Source organism: Mycetomoellerius zeteki, unplaced genomic scaffold, assembly GCF_001594055.1.
Source record: "Mycetomoellerius zeteki isolate Tzet28-1 unplaced genomic scaffold, Tzet1.0 scaffold73, whole genome shotgun sequence".
In the NCBI taxonomy this organism is placed as follows: domain Eukaryota; kingdom Metazoa; phylum Arthropoda; class Insecta; order Hymenoptera; family Formicidae; genus Mycetomoellerius; species Mycetomoellerius zeteki.
In genome coordinates, this window is record NW_017257753.1 from 2,881,598 (window position 1) to 2,898,490 (window position 16,893).

Here is a 16,893-nt window from a genome sequence, read left to right on the forward strand (position 1 = left end):
AATATAAATTTTGACTTACATAAAAAAATAAGTATTGTAATATAAACATTAGAAATTATAATATTCGTTAACATAATTAATAAATTATATCTTAAGCTGTTCAACAAAAAACACAATCTAGGCCATGTCCAATTAGATAAATAAGATTCATAAAAGCACCGAATATACGTCATCTTGTAAAATATTTTCCTATGATCGTTGAGATTTATTAAATATTTAATATTAAAAAGTAACTCGATAGTCATTAAATCACTTAAAATATATGAATAGATAACACAATAAAATTGTAGAGATCTATTAAATATTTAATATTACACAGTAACCAAATAGTCATTAAATTATTAAAATATATATAGAAAGATAGTGACAAAAAAAATTATTCTGAATTAGACTAATAAATTATAAAATGTATAAATACCTTAGTTAATGAGAAAAAATAAATGTAGTCAAATATAAAGTAGAGTCATATTATAAAAGCAGTGAAAAGCTATCTGGAGCAACCATTCGAAAAAAGTTAAATTATTAAAAAGCGTGAACTATGTGTTAATCTTATGCGTATGACCAAACAATAATCAAGAGGAAAACAAATGGACACATTAAACAACAAAACGGAAGAGGATAAGAGGGGTATTTTCTATATTCTTTTTTTGCGCACTGAAGAGAACCAAAATTATAATCAAAACGTTTACGATTGCGATTGCAATACTTATGTAATATTTTAACAATTTGATATCGAGTTTTTATTTGCTACTTTTATTTCTCTTTTTGTTGATCACTCTTACAATTAGAACCTTTTTATATTAATTATTGTATATAAAATACATTGTTCTCGAAAATATTGATAAAATGGATGAATATTGAAATGACAAATTATTAAGAAGTTTGACACAATATTATAATGTATAATTATCAAACTTTATCTTAATAATTCTTCATGTATTTCTCATCTTTGGTAAAAAAAAATAATTACCTGTTATCAGAAATTGAAATTTCCGTACATTCCGGACTAATTATGTCGATTCATTAAAAAATAAACATAAAAAACATATAACTAATCCATTAAGTCCATTGTTCGTGAACTTATTACATGTAGCAATAAATAAATACAAAGCAAAGTTAAAGCGCGTACATTGGGTGCCGAAAAAGGGACGTTGTTCTTTGCCGGCGCTTAAAGGCACAAAAGAGGCAGAAAGGCGTAGCTCGGACGCTTTACATAGCATTTGCCAACGTCTGGCCATGCCGGGAATGGCAGAGGGGAGACCTTCTGCCTTTATACCGGCTAATACTCTGGACGGAAATATCCGTAATGCAAGGACAAGCAAGCGGCTCTAGCTCGGCTGCTCGCACCGAACGTGAAATATTCGCCAAGCTTTCGGGTCGAGCGAGATAAGCAACTTTTGCAATTGCAACCAAACCGAATTCAAACGGGCAAAGTCGAACCGATTACAAATATTCGCGAGAGAATGAGAATTTCAATTTTTATACTCACGGATCGAACGCGTGAACGGTCGGGTTTGCAAGATTTTTTCTGCATCGTTTGTATGCATTCAAGAGCGATAAATCGCCATTCGATCGCGCATACGACTTCCGCTTACGCAAATGTGAAAAGTTGCCGACGTCAGTGTTTCCATTTTAAAGCCCGTTCTTGAACTTGATTGCTCGGCATCCTGAATTCGATATATAATATGCATCGCAAACGAAATAACCTTACGTTCAAAATATCTGTTGTTGTTTCCGGAGCTACCAGCTCATCGGTTGACAGTGCGCCGCGCGCGAGAAGCTGGCCAAAGATCGGCTTTTACGCGTAGGTGAAATGTCGAAGGGTCTTCTGCGTTCTTCCGCCATTAGACCATCTCCTAAAAGCGTAGTAACTTCGCGTGACGCAGAGTTTATATTTTCTGGTTGATTAATCGTGCACCATCTGCGCGCGAAATTGAATAAACGCGCGAGACATCAATCGTGCGGAGCGTGGCTACTCGCACGTAGACCGCGCCCGCGCGCGGAGCAACGAGACAAATTCCCGTTTTTCGTCGGAGTTGGAGCGGATCAGCGTTCGCACGTGGGTGGTGCGTTCAGTAATTCGTGAACGTCGCATAAAGATGCCCGAATGGCCACGTTGAATCGCTGGATTTCGAAACCGGCTCGACTTATATCGGTATTGCGATACACAACTAGCGTCACACGTCAACTCGCCTCCGAATTCGTATGTTCCACCCTCTTTCCCCTCCCCGATGTAACACCCGGTTAATTACGCGCGATGCTCGCACCGTCGCCCTGTCATAATCTTCACACAAAACGCATGAAGCATGAGCTTATTCGAGAAAATGCCATCTCAAAATTGTCGCGGACCACGAGAATTTAGACGCTTTTCAACATTATCACACGATGGACTTAGTGCCAACTTGTACATCGGCGCCTTTCGAAATTAGGCCAACTCGTAGCAACAATGTAGTCGAGAGCCAAGTTAAGACACACGAGGCTTTTAATGAAATCGGACGGATATTACTGCCCACGACTGTCTCTACATCCGTTTTTTTTAAATAAAATTATGAATATTTCAAATAGTATTGAATTTAATTAAAAAAGCAATGTTGGAAGTATAAAAATTGTACATTTTTTAGTTAAGTTTGTGTTGTACAAATTAAGTTTATAAAAAGATGTGCAGAATAACATGATAATAAAATCATATTCTGAAAGAGTCAATGGCTACGTTCAGCAGAAAAAACAGCTTTGCAATTGTAAGATTCTTTAATATGATTGATTCTTGCCTCCCTCATTAGATCTAAATGTATAAACCGATCGTATAAAGATTATAATTATTGTAAGAAATCTTACAACTGCAAAGTTGTTTTTTTCTGCTGAATGCAACCAGTGTTTTGTCTTCCCCCTCTTTCTCTCATGCAAGAACTTTCTTCCGGTTTTTATGATATTATAAAAGATGTATTTTTTTCATACCAGAATAAACTCTAAATGTAAGATTATATAAGAAACAGTGTCTCGGGTGTTATTAATTATGCAAATAACAATGTTTCCGCGGACTTATTGCATGGAATAAATTTAGCGGAGGTTTAGAGCAAATCGGAGAATTGTCGTAGGGCAGTGCGAGGGAGGATACACCTGCCATCGTGACAGGAATATACCTCGTCGCCTAATTTTCTAGGAGCAACGCTATGCTACGGCTCGATAAACTTGTTTATCTCGCGGCGCCTCAGTTCACGATTTGCCAGAATATCATGACAGATGTGTCATGCTCCGTTCTCATTCGCTCTCACTATAATGGTATTTGACATTTTTATCTTGCGATATAATAAGTAACATTGCGCGGGAGTTAAAGACAAATGTGCGTCATACTCTCCAAAATGTTAAAGACCATGTTAAAGGAACACAGAATAACAAAGAATTATGAGCGACGCTCAGTGAACGTGGGCGATGTTCAGCTGCGTTGGTGCTTTCATAAGTTATGAAAATGCGAAATATGATTTTATTTAATGAACATTTACAAATTATCCCACATCACATTTTTGACAAAGCGGGTCATAAGGTATACGAATAAGTAAGAATATTCAGGGGATATCCATCTATTTCTTTTTTTTCATGGAGCTTTTTTATTAATAAGTACTAGATAGTTATACCTTAGCATAACTATTAAGTGGAAATTTAAAAAAAATATATATAATAAATTATATATAATTATATTAAGTTAATATATAAAATGAATCTTTAATCAGAATTTATTTTAAAGCTAACGTCATTTAAAATTTAATATTAATGAAATGTTTAAGATATGGCGACATGAAATATAATCTTAATTAAGAGACATTTCTAGTTGCAAATTATCGCCGAGAAATCGTTAAACTTCCAAAAGGAAGTATTCCATATGCCTTCTAATTATCGGCATCCGGTAATTTGCGTATCCTCTCAGATATTTTATATATGCACGCTCTAAATATTCTCCAACGCATATTTCTGTCATCCATCCACTTAGTTCTACCTAGCCTAATCCGCGTAAAAATACCTGAAAATATTTGTCGCGAAAATTGGCCGTCTCCGTTCGTCGAGATGGCAAACGACTTTCGTGTCAACCAACTCGACTTAGAACGCAGCCCGGAAGGCAGCCAATTCGTCGCTACAGTTTACCGTTCACTAGCGATCATACAATGACGCTAACAGGAAGTAGATAATAGGAAGGCGTATCGCTAAAATACGTGCCAGATCTCGCGAAATCGTACGTATTGCTTAACGTTCAATTAATCTGTCGTACGATTTCACGACAGATATCGTAGTAGATCAGGAGTGCCCGTCGTGATGTTCAGGAGTACATCAACCCTCAAGACTAACGAAGATGTAGATATCAGGAGAGATCAGTTCATTGGCACTCGATAGCACTCAATGGCACTGACGTTGATCCGCTCAACAGAATTACCGGTGTAGAACGTAAGGTTATTCAATCATCTTCCTGGCACGTTGTAATCGCGGTCGGTCGCCAATTCACCACGCGTATTTTCGAGTGGTAAAAAAATTACTTCCTGAATTCTTTGACGTATTATACATATGTATTTTAAATATAATATTTTAAATAAAAGGAAGATCGAAGAGTCAAAAATAAAGTTTGTTGCAATGCATGTCTAGGTATATTCTTATAAGCATCATCATTTATGCAAAGTATTTCTTAATTAGAGTTGACATTTTTGTTTTAAAAACATCGTAAAAATTTTGTAAAAAAAATTAAACAGTCAGTTATGTACTACGGTTGTTTGCGTTTCAGCGGGTGAAAATGAGGTTGCATCATCTCCGCCCGGTAGTCCTAAAGCGTTATAATCCAAGAAAGCTGGAGCGACAACCGTTTCTCCAAAATGGCTCGTGAAAAAGGAAGCAGTGAAGGTGGTATTTCGTTTGGGTACCATCCAGGTCATCCTCCGGACGATGCGCTGCGAGAGTAGAGAGGCGGAGGAGAACGAAGAGGACGAGTAGAAGAAGAAGACAGTGAAAGTTCTTAGCGGACAGAGACGGTTGACAGAAGCAACGGAGTTAAAGAGGCTGGACTGATCTCACGTTGGGCTCATTAAGGGCCTACAACAGCCGCGTCGCTTCCTAGACTCCTCGCCAAGTCTACGCCAAGTGTCGTCATATCTCGTCTAATAATCGTTTTTCATCTCGGATTCCGTTGTTGTTCCATTCGTGAACTCTCGTTATTAGGTGTATGTATATATATATATATATATACAGGGTGTTTCCAAATTAAATCGCAAAACTTCGGGAGCGTGTAGAGGAGTAAAAAACTAAGAAAAAAAGTCCTATAGACATATGCTCGTTTTTGCTCCGTTTCAGAGAAATCGAAAAAAAATGTTTTTTTTTACCTGCAAGATTAAATGGGGACCGTTTTCTAAATTTCTTGGAGAATGAATTTTCTGACTATTTAGAAAACATCCCATTACAACAACGTACTGAAATGTGGTTTCAATTATGTTTCATCAAAATGGTGCCAGAAGGTTTCTAATTCTTGACGTGCTGTTTACGATCCAGATTCATTTAAATATGTTTTGTCTTGTGTGTTCGTGAAATTAAAAATATTTAAAATATTGTCAAGTGAATGAGATTAATGTTTACTCGGTTATTTGACGGTTTACTTAATTAGACATCAATGAGCGAAGATAAATGACAAAATAAAATTTCGCAATTTAACAAAATTTTTCCTGCGGAATATATTTGTTTCTTAACAGAAACTTAAAATTTTATTGCTTCCTCCTATAACATTTAAGATCATAAATTTTTCTGTCTAATTTACTGGCGAAAGAACTTTGCAGCAACATGAATTAACGTGATGAGTCTTTGGCACTCTCGTCCGCTGCAAAAGGCACTCGTTCTGTTCTAAGTATAGCGAGTGATATATGGCGATAGGACAACGGCGACGTCCAGCTCGAACGACGGCTACCGCATCTTTTGACAAGTACGTGCAATTTGCAAAACGTCGAGCCACCAAAAAATCACCGACAGCCTCGATTAACGCGAGGACGACAATGTAATAGGTGTGACCGTACGTCGTAAGAACGCTTCGCGTCGAACCGCTGAATCAACACAGGTACGTTCCAATGATGCAAATTGAACGGGAGCAGCCGGACGTCGCCGGTGGTCGCGCGTAATAGCTACGCTATCTAATTTCGTGTGCCATCCAACTCACTGACTCACTTGGCACGTATTCGCGATAGCGTATTCTTTTCTTCGTTTATATTTCGCGGAAAATACTAGAGGATTGCCAGATCTCTCACGAAAGGTAGCGGAACTTTTCGCGCATTTCCCGAATTACAGAGGAACTTCTCGAAGATGAAGAAACGAGGAGTCTCTAAGATTTCTCGAGATTCAAGACTTAGATTTCAAGAATTTTATCTTGAACCGAGTCTAGATAGTCGTGGTCAAAATGATGATTCCGTGATTTTGTGATGCGGAGGATGTCTGCTAGCTACCGTCGAGACGTCGCAGCCACGAAGGTCATCCGCTGATTTGAGGAAGCCGCGGGAAGATAGGAAGAGCGACGTCACCTTCGGTTCAGTGGTATCGTAAATGAAACAGAGACCTCTGCGGAGATGAGGCGGGTGTGCAGCGTTGGTGATCCGTTTATTTTTACAGCAATGCCAGGGTGAATGCTCCGCGGAATGTTTAGCTTCGGCACATCGGGGGCGCGCACATATGCGCGCACATATGCACGCGCATCGCATTGCATGTATATGCAGGCATATCTATATATCGGACCGTCGCCGAATTTCATTGGCGTGCGTAATAAATACGATGATTCACGCCGCGTGATATCATTCACAGCGCGTGCGGAAACGTTCGGGACTCAATGACAAAATCGAACGTGCCGAATTGTGGAAAACGAAGCTATAGCTTATAGATAAGGAAGCGTGTTTGCACGTCGACGTTTTCATTCTACTTATTATTTCATGGTGGTTTCCTGTTGGAATCCACATTGTTAAGACGAGAAGTAGAGTTTAAGTGTACAGTTTCAATCATAATACTGATTTTTATTTAAATAATGACCACTAGCTTTATCTTTAGATTTACGAACGTTTTAAAAGAAGTGATATTGGAATAATCTGTATGCCACACTGAGAGAAAAGTGTTGGGTATTCGTGACTATAATTGCATGGTAAAATAATTACGATTAAGAGCTCCGTTTTTATAGTTTTATTATTGCTATAATGTTACTAATAATAATTATATTTATAATGCTCCAAAAAAATATACAAATGGCACAAAAAATTACTATAAACTATAGTTAATCTTTACAGGATGAGAGAGAAAGCCACTACAGTGGCTTAAAAATATTTTGAGCTAAGAAATACAAAAAATATGAAATAACAAATCTTACTCAAGAAAAAGCAGTGAGATTTAAAAAAATGAACTGCCGTCTTCTAAAGGTTAAATTATGATAATTGCAACCATTTTTTTCCTCTCAGTGCAGTGTTACACAAAAATAATGTAAAATTACTACATATACTAATAACATTTTACGATGCATGAGAATAACCATTTAACATTCAAATATCACGGAGTTAAAAGTGCAGATTTTTTGTTCAATTTCACACATTATTTTCATACGTCAACAACAATCTCAGAGACGAGAAAAATACGAGGAAAGCGCGTGTAGATAAAACGCATACTATATGCATATATATATATATACACGCCTAAGCCGACTGGATTCGGGATTGTCGGTCCATTAGCGATGTTTTGCGCGAGCAAAGTGCGTGCGCGCACAGCTGTTACGGCGTAAACCACGCTTGTATCTGCCAAGAGCAACAGAAGAACGCGGCGCGCCCAAACGGGAGGCGGAAAAGACTACGGGGAAAGGAAGACGGCGGATATTACGTTACTCTATCGGAATCAATCGGCGTATACCGTTAAATATATACCGACTCTAACGTCATATTTCGAGATTACTCTCATTCTATGCCACCGTCATAAACAAGCCTAATCGCGACGGAAATAGCAAGCTCAAGGCATAGCTCTTGCTGTCAGAATCAAAGAGAAAAGTATTGTTGTATAATGTAGACAGAAAAAAAACATAGAGAGATACATTTTAGCGCTGTAAACAGAGCATGATGATTATTTTATTGCATCTAGTTCATTTTATTCCATCAATTCATTTTATTTTTAATCTTCCGTCAGCAAAACATGAATTTTAACTTTTCCGTTAGCAATAGAGATCTTCGAGAAACAGAATAAATTTTTTGTTGTTCCGAATTATATAAAAATATAAAAAAATTCTGGTATACTTGTCAAAGCTTTAACAAGTTTTCGTATATCGTCATACAAATCGGATTGCATTTTATTTATTTTTGCAGATTAATCTACCAAAATTCACAATCACACTATCGATGTCTTTAAAAGCTCTAGTTGTCGGCGGAGGATTATTTTTATAATCACCGAGCATTTCTTTTTTCTTTTATATTTTATTTCTAACTTATATGTTTAATGCGTTATTCACACCAAATTTTATAAAATTTAATATATATAAATAAATAGTCTAATAAAAAAGATACTTAGGATTGAAAATAAAATATATTAACTCTTTCAAACTGACGTCAAAATTTATAACACAGTTACTGATAATGAATTTAATTTATATGTTGATTAAAAGGCACTTCAAAAATAATTTCAAGGATTAAAATTGATGTAACTAAATGAATAATGAATACTAGCAAAAAACCATTTTGTTAAATGTGTTATTTTTACATGCGTCGATTTTAACTTTGCATATTTCTTTTATCATTTTTAGGCGATATAGAGACCTTAACATACTTAGTACACTTCTGTTAACGTAGTGAGGGTGGATCCGAGAGTTTGCAAACGCGGTGTGTGATCCGCGAAAGATGTACGTAATCGCGACGACGTAATGCGTAAGCCTGTAACCGCGCGTGCATGCGTAGGCATTCGCACGTAAGACTTCCACTCAGAGGCGTCAGTATGGTAGACGAGTTAGCACGTATACCCGGCCGTCGTACGAGAAATAAATCCATAGGTGTGAGAGTGTCGCTGCCGTTTGGAGTCCAGCCAGAAAACGGAAAAGAGGTGGAGCAGCGAGGGGACCATCGCCCACGTTTCGCGCATACCGTGCCGATAAATAATCGTAAGAGTCGTCCAGAGCCGCGACCTGCCAAATTCTCATCCCGCGAACCAATTCATCCGCGAATTCTGTGAAGGTCGGCCACGCTGGACAAGATCTATAACGACTTTTGTCTTTACTACAAAAACTGTGACGATTGCGACAGAAACGACTGGCGGCGATGATAATGACGGGAAGTGGATAAAGTTGATGCGTAGTCCACCTGTTAGCGCAAGTTTGTGATTTCGCCCTCGCCTAAGTTAGCCTAGATTTATAACGTTTATGCAGTAAATCCGAAGTCGCTCAAAAGAGTTACTCTTTAAAAGTCATTTAAATCTACGCTGACGTGGACGGTAGCGCCGCCCATCAATGTCCCGAAATTCTTAGACCTACTTTCATAATATTTGGACGCGGCATTCTTTCCTGGCTCTGCTATTGACTGCTATTGACGCTGGCCGTGTTGGAGCGTCGGATTTAGGAAACGATTAATCACATCTGTGTTCCGATTACGCACACGTCCCGTATAAGCACTGAGCGGAATGAATTTGTTCGATCTATTGTCAAGACTGGCGATGGGATGCCCAACGCAGTTAAGCTTAAATATAGCCGATGTTTTTCAATCGACAGCTGCTCGACCTGATGTTTATGAGCCATTCGCGTATCTACGAATCATTTTTATGCCGTAGTGAGATAGACGTTAGACTTACGCCGGCACGCCGTCTAAAAATTAAACTGCAAAGTCAGACATGTCCAGACTAGAGATCCTATAACAGAGTCTGGCCACGAGCAATTTTGTTAAAATCCTATGAGAGAAAAAAATATGTGTACTGTTTATCTGTGTACATATATAAATTGTCTCACTCTTTAATCTTAATTAATCTTTCGCCGACAACAGAAATTTTCATCTCTTTCATTAGCAATAGGGATCTTTGAACAGAGCAAATTTTTTTTGTTTTGGATTGTATAAAAATTTAAAAAATTTTAGTTATACTTGTTAAAGCTTTAACAACGAATTTTTATCGTCACAAAAGTGTTGTAGGTATTTTACTTATTTTTACAGATTTAAATTTATCTACCAAAATACACAACCAAAATATCGATGACCTTTAGAGAAGAGTATGCTGTATATTTCAAGATTATGTTTATATAACATTTTTACGTAAACACGAATTTTTACATGAATCTTTTTCATATAGACAATAGTAGTGTAAAAATACAAGCAATGTAAAAATCAAAATTATTATAAATTAGATAAATTTAGTGTTGATAAATAAAAATGTATAAATGAGATAGAAACTTTATAAGTTCATGACGTAGAATATGGCTTCGATGATTCATAAATTGTTTACATTGTATATACGTAAATGTATGTATATTATTATCTATATTTTATGCGTAAAGTATAAAGTCAGGAACTGAGAAGAATAAAAAAAAAATAAAGAAACAAGGAACGAAGAATAGAGAACAATTCAATATCAAACTTTAGGTTTGTTTTTTTATTGCTGCACTCTGAACACGTGCAATAAGTTGAAATGAAACAAACGTATATTTGTTCATTTCAACTTATTGCACTGTGTGTACTAGTTCAGAAAGTGCAGCAATAAAAAACAGACCTATAATGTGTTAACGCAGAATAGTTCTGTTCCTTAAAGATATTTCTCTGTTCCTCTATTCTGTTCCCTATTTTCTATCCCTTGTTCTCTTTTCTCTGTGTTCCATATTCCCCACTCTTTTTATTCTGCGCAGTCCCTTAGAATGAGATAGCACGTATACATTTTTCTCTAAGATTTTGACGAATTTCGCTCGTGGCCAGGCTCTGTTATAAGGTTTTTAGTCAAGACAAAACCCTCGAGAACGCTACAACGATCACTATAGTGGCTGAATAATTACCATGAATTTACAGAATAGCGTGCGATAATGTGTGTTTACGCAATAGCGCGAAGCTGTAAAGCTGTAGCTGGAAGGCGCTGGCCATAAATCGAAAAAAGCAACGTGGATTACGAGCAACATGTTCCCGCGAGGAAGATAAATTTAGATCAAGATTTATCGATCGTCTTGTCCGACTCGGGCGATCCATCCCGCGATCATGCGATTGTCAACGCCCACGAGAACCGACAGTTTTATACTTATTGACCGCGAATTCGATGACCATCGCAAAAAAAGAACGTAAAAATAAATCACGTGTTACGTAATCGCGCGATATCAAAAGACAAGAAAATAAAAAAAAAGTATCCGATAAAATGAGAATAGAATTTCGTTGTCATTCGATTATCGTTTTTCTTTGAAATACGAGAAAAGGTAGACGTAAATGAACGATATATTAGGTGCTCGGTATGAGACAAAGCTTAAGCATGTAACCTTCAACTTTTTCAGAAAGATCACATCATCGTTTCTATATTCGCGAAACGAGCCGATTCGTTTGTTTTATGTTCATGGAATGTCGACGTAAAATTTTTGACAAGCACATACAAGACGAAAGTTAAATAAGTTTGCAGAAACGTGCGAGAATTTTATGGATTTTCTACAATAAGCCGTTACCTACCTAAGCTTTAAGTCTTAAACCGTAAAAAATTGACCAATCATAGTTGATTATTCTTCTCATATTCGACTGTGACTGGTCAATTTCTTACGGCTTAAGACTTAAAGCTTAGATAACGGCTTATTATAGAAAATTCATTAGTAGAAATCAAAATTACCAAATAAAAGAAGGATCTTCACAAAACATTTTAAATTCAACTTTAAAAAAGACTATAGGTTGGATTAGATGCAATTTTACGTGAGAGAGTTGATTTATTTTACGAAATTCCATAATCAATATAGCTAATTAAAAAAAAATCGACACTTAATTAGAAGAATAAGTTTCCCTATGAGAGTGAAAAGAAATGCTCGGCTTTTCAAACATCATATATCATTGTGTTTGGCTGAAAGCTTTCTGACATAGATTTCCGACTATCGAGAAAATCGATTTAGCGTACATCCTACATATGTATATAATTAGCTCTTCAGAGAGTCCACGGAAATACGGTTCATTTGTTATCCATGAAATTTCTTCCTTGAAAACGACAGTCCCCAGTCTCTAGTTAAAAAACGATATGCATTTTAAACTATGACACTTATGGCAAATGTCTGGCTGTATTTTGCGACGGTGTTTATTAAACTATCAACAGATGCAGCAGTAAAGAAAGCGAACGCGTTCTCGATGTAAAACCGTTGAGGAAAATAAGTAGGTCAATACCGGGAATCTTAGTGATCGTTAGCATACTTGTAGGATTCGGTGTTTACAGGGGAGATTTAATCGCAAAAGAAATTCAAATAAACCACCAATTCAGCACTAAGATCTTGATTTTAAGATTTTTAAATAAAGTCGTTATCCTAAAAGCTCTTCTAGATCACTCGCGTGTAAATTCCGCATAATGTTCAGAACTTTCAGAAGACTGCGCGATTGGTGTAAAAATCGATGGTTAGTACAGGTGGATAACCGTCAAGCGTCTACAGATAAGAGGGTGAATAACCGTGGGTAAAAATACTGGCAGAATGGAGTGCAAGAGGTGACGAGGAAAAAAAGGACAAGATGAGGACAGAGGGATGAAGAGAAAAAGCCCGAGGAAGAGAACGAGATGGGTAGAGGGGGAGGAGTGCAGTTGGACGTGGTCGCCGTCCGATCCGGAATGCGCTTCGCGCATTCATTCGTCTCGGTCTGCCTCAAGCCTGGTCCAAATGTCCGGTCGCAGTCGTGGAATAAATGACCCACAAATAAAATAGTACTATCCCAATTGGTATCCTTTGCATTTGTGAAAAATTTCACTTTAGTTCCATTGATTTTTAACGTAGAGAGTTAAGTCAAGTTGTTTGCTAACAATTATATGATTAGCAAATTAAATGGTACTAACGTAATTTGTCTATTAAAATTCTTCATTTCTCAGTTTTATTACACTGTTAAATATTAAACATTGCAAAGATTAAATTTAAACAAATTCTTTAAATTAAATAAAATTTTGTTATCTTTAGTGCTTGCTTTCAAGTGTATGTGAATGTATTATTGTATTTAATACAAAACATATAGTTAAAAAAAATAAGTACGTTTAATTTCTGTGATTAAATTATTTAGTTTTAAATTAAATAGTATATTTAATACATTTTTTATTAATTTTTTAACTCCATTGTTTTAGTTAAATTAATGACATATTGAGTAGAAATGGCGGCCTATAAAAATGATTAAAAATAACTCAAATTAGGTGTATGAATTCTCGATGTAATTCTCATTATAAATTTAACTATGTACGTTTCTCTCATTTCAACTTCAAAAATTTTCATCAACATATTGCTTTCAGTACACGTGTGATACGACATTTAAAATTGACTCTCTAAAATTGACATTCAAATATATAATACAGTTAGATGTCGGATCTGTAAGACCCATTCAACTATATATATTAAAAGGCACTAATTAATTTCAAGGAGCCAAAATGGCAAAATAAAATAATTCGTATAAAAAAGAAGGAATATTGAGTTATTTTAATAAGAATAAATTTGTAGATATGACATAGAAGAATTTAATTATTTGACATTTTTTACGAAGAGATTTGTATTTGAATGGGTCCAATAAATCCACCATCAGCTATGGAGGGTTAATGACGAAGTCGCGCAAAGAGGCAAGTCAAGCGGAATGTTGCCTCGGATACGCTCGGCAAGTAACTCGGCCGCTTGACTTACATACTCGACGACTTCGCGTAAAACTCGGCGTGACGAAGCGACGTTCTGTAATTCTTACACGAATACAATAGCGGTAGGGGGTTAATGGGATTGAAATGCAATCTCGGCTCAAACGTAACACTCTTTATTAGTCGACACAGATGTTAGTCGCAAACGATCGAAGTGTGTTAAGGGTCAGCGAGGTAACCACTCATCATGACGTGTTGCAGTCCAGCTAGCCACGCGTACCGTACCGTCACAGTGTTTACAGCGCTTTGCCCTCGGCTCAGGCATTCTGCGGTGACCTCGTGATCTCACCGATATCCCATCGTCGCTTTATGCACTTCGCGCATGGACACGTACGAGCGCGCACATTCACATGCACTCTTTCTCCCTCTTTCTCTCTCTCTCTCTCTCTCTCTCTCTCTCTCTGCACTTCTCGCAACGTGACGAATTATTATCCTAGTTAAACATGAGAGAAAATTGTCTTGACGTGCAGCCCGCAGCCGTATTACATGCAATATCCGAGGTAATCATCGATCATCGATCGCGACTCCGAGGATTATCCTCGATCGTCCACGTTCCCGCTCAAAGCGTTATGCCTCATCGCCGAGGAAACTTGGATTAATATAATTTGAGGCACTCAAAGCTTTGGCGATGTATATTGATATAAGCATTTCAAGAGAGTTCGACTGTCTGCGTAACAGTTTATATGGTTCACACTCTGGCGCCACGAGATGAGAACGAGAGGCAGCACTAAATGTGGCGAATCTTATTAATTAAAGTGATTAACGTTCGATTAGTAATAGATATGCGCTGACGATGCACGCTTTCTGTGCGTGCATTTATATACAATTTTTCGAAAACAGTTCGCCCACTGTTTTCGCCGCGATCGAGATTAGAGGGAATGCAGCTTCATCTGTCTGTGGGAATGGTACGTTGTGCTTCATACGCGCGAGACAAAATCGCACTTGGTTACGATCAACCCTTTCGATTTGCCATTTTGTACGGATTTCTGGTCACCTCGCACTTTTCTCTTACATCGTTCCGCCTGCTCCTGTCCACACGTTTCGATATCCCGACACCGCGATCACCGTATTGTCGTGACAGTTCGATCAGAGACCCGACATGATCGAGTCTCAAAAGAAATCTGCGAGACAACGTTCGTCTTGATTTTTCGTCACGTGGATGAGATCGTCTTTTATTTCTATTTACATGAATAATCTCCGAACAATTAATTAAGAACTTCCGCAATCACCGATAAGAAAATATAGTGTGGCACCGATGATAACGATAACGTAAAAGAATGATAAGGGAATCTCCCTATGAATGATCCCTATGACTGATTTCCTCTTCCTGCTTTCTAACGTATCGATATCAATCACACGACGATCGCTTGCATTATCGAGACTGTAGTCCTTTGTGTAGCTCGATCACTGTGACTCATCTCCTCGAATCATTGGCTTGGGTATCGATATACCTCTGCGAGGAGTCGCGCAAGGATCGCAGACGAGGGTGTCGCGGGCGGGTGTGTTCACATCGCGAGGTGGAGGGCGTCGTTTAGGTCGCCGTCGTAGCGTTTCGCAGCCATGTCACACGCGCACTGACGGACGTCCGACGTGCCGACGCCGACGCCGACGCCGGGACGCTTGCCTTCGGTCGGACTCGGTCCACCATCTCGGGAAGCGTCGGGATGCCCGTGCTGGCATCGCGCCAACGTGCGACTAGGCTGGTTCGATCGATTCCTCGGCGGAAGACGTTAACGCCGCCTTACGAAATCTCGCAACGCGCCGCATTACGAGATCGCAAACGATTCTTCGAGATTGGTCCAATGGCGCGAACCAATGTTCATTTTTAATTATCTATTTTTTTGTCATTAAAAACGTCTCGGTATATGTGGCGATGTTGCATCGTCGCTATTCTGACATAGTATTCCAAGTAAAGTCCAATAACAAAAATTCGTGAAAAATTCTCACTCGTATATATACAGTATGCGCCAAAAAATATGCGACTGTCTTTTAACCCTCCGTGAACTATGTGGGGTGTGACATATCCCAGCAAGAATTTCTATAACTTCTTAACAAGTACCGCGCGTGTTGCCGATTTCGTGCAACTGGAGAGTGCGTTGTTACCAATCACACTAAATTATAATATATTTATAATGAAGCATAGCATGGGGTATGAGATATATCTACATTTGAGTCATGTTGATTTTCCATCTGGTTCACGGAGGGCTAATCACTATTATATTTGCTGAGTGTGACACAGTAACGCAGTGATTGCAATTAAAGGAAATCATATCGAATAAATATTTGGTAGAAGGACAAAATATTTGTGGTATAATCAAATTTGCCTCCGTCCACTTACTTTATTTAACTAAACCGACAACTGAAGTGTTAGTTGTGAGAGTTGCATTTTTTTGCGCATACTGTATACACGCGTACCTGTTAATCTCGCAAAAACGAAAAACAAAGCATGGAATAAATGAACCGGTTAACTCTTTGTGGATTCCGACGATTCCATTTGGGGTCATCCATTTTATTTTGTAAATTGCTTGCTTGATTTGTATGAAACTTAGTCTATAGGATAATTTAATAACGCTTTATTCGAATATGAAGTAAAAGATAAAAATTCAAAATGGTGCAGTGATGGATTCAATATGAAGGTCAAAATTTATAAAAACAATTTTATTATCATAAAAATAAATTTCAGGGAGTTTTTAATTGCAAAGTAACATTAAACCAAGAACTTTCTAAAATTAAGTTACACAATACTCTGATTATTTCTTTGAAATTTGAATTTTAGAATTCTAAGGCCAGAATCGAATCATCGACCCTAAAATCTCGTAGAAAATAAGATCTTCTGTAAGTTATTTTGTTAGAAAGCTCCGGTCTTCAAAGGATTAAGGAAAAAAAAATGCGAGATAACAAATCGCAAGTAAATCCAGCAAATTGTACCTATTCATCAACATTCAGAAGTCACAGTAATGAATGCATCGAGATAATCACAAAATATTGTGCGCTCGAGCTTTAACATCATACATTTAAAGTAAATCTACCGAAAAGCTGCATTGATCATTCGGCGAGATAATATTATCC

General features: G+C 37.5%; 1 protein-coding gene across 2 annotated transcripts in view; it reads right to left on the reverse strand.

Annotated features, from left to right (window-relative positions):
- Window positions 1-15,069, reverse strand: part of LOC108729383 (Myocardin-related transcription factor) — a 210,796-nt gene extending 195,727 nt beyond the window's left edge. For both annotated transcript variants that reach the window (XM_018458457.1, XM_018458456.1), the window contains exon 1: window positions 14,050-15,069. In XM_018458457.1, the coding sequence (XP_018313959.1) occupies window positions 14,050-14,089 (40 nt within the window). In that variant the 5' untranslated portion in view covers window positions 14,090-15,069. The remainder of the gene's footprint in view (window positions 1-14,049) is intronic.
- Window positions 15,070-16,893: the final 1,824 nt, after the last annotated feature.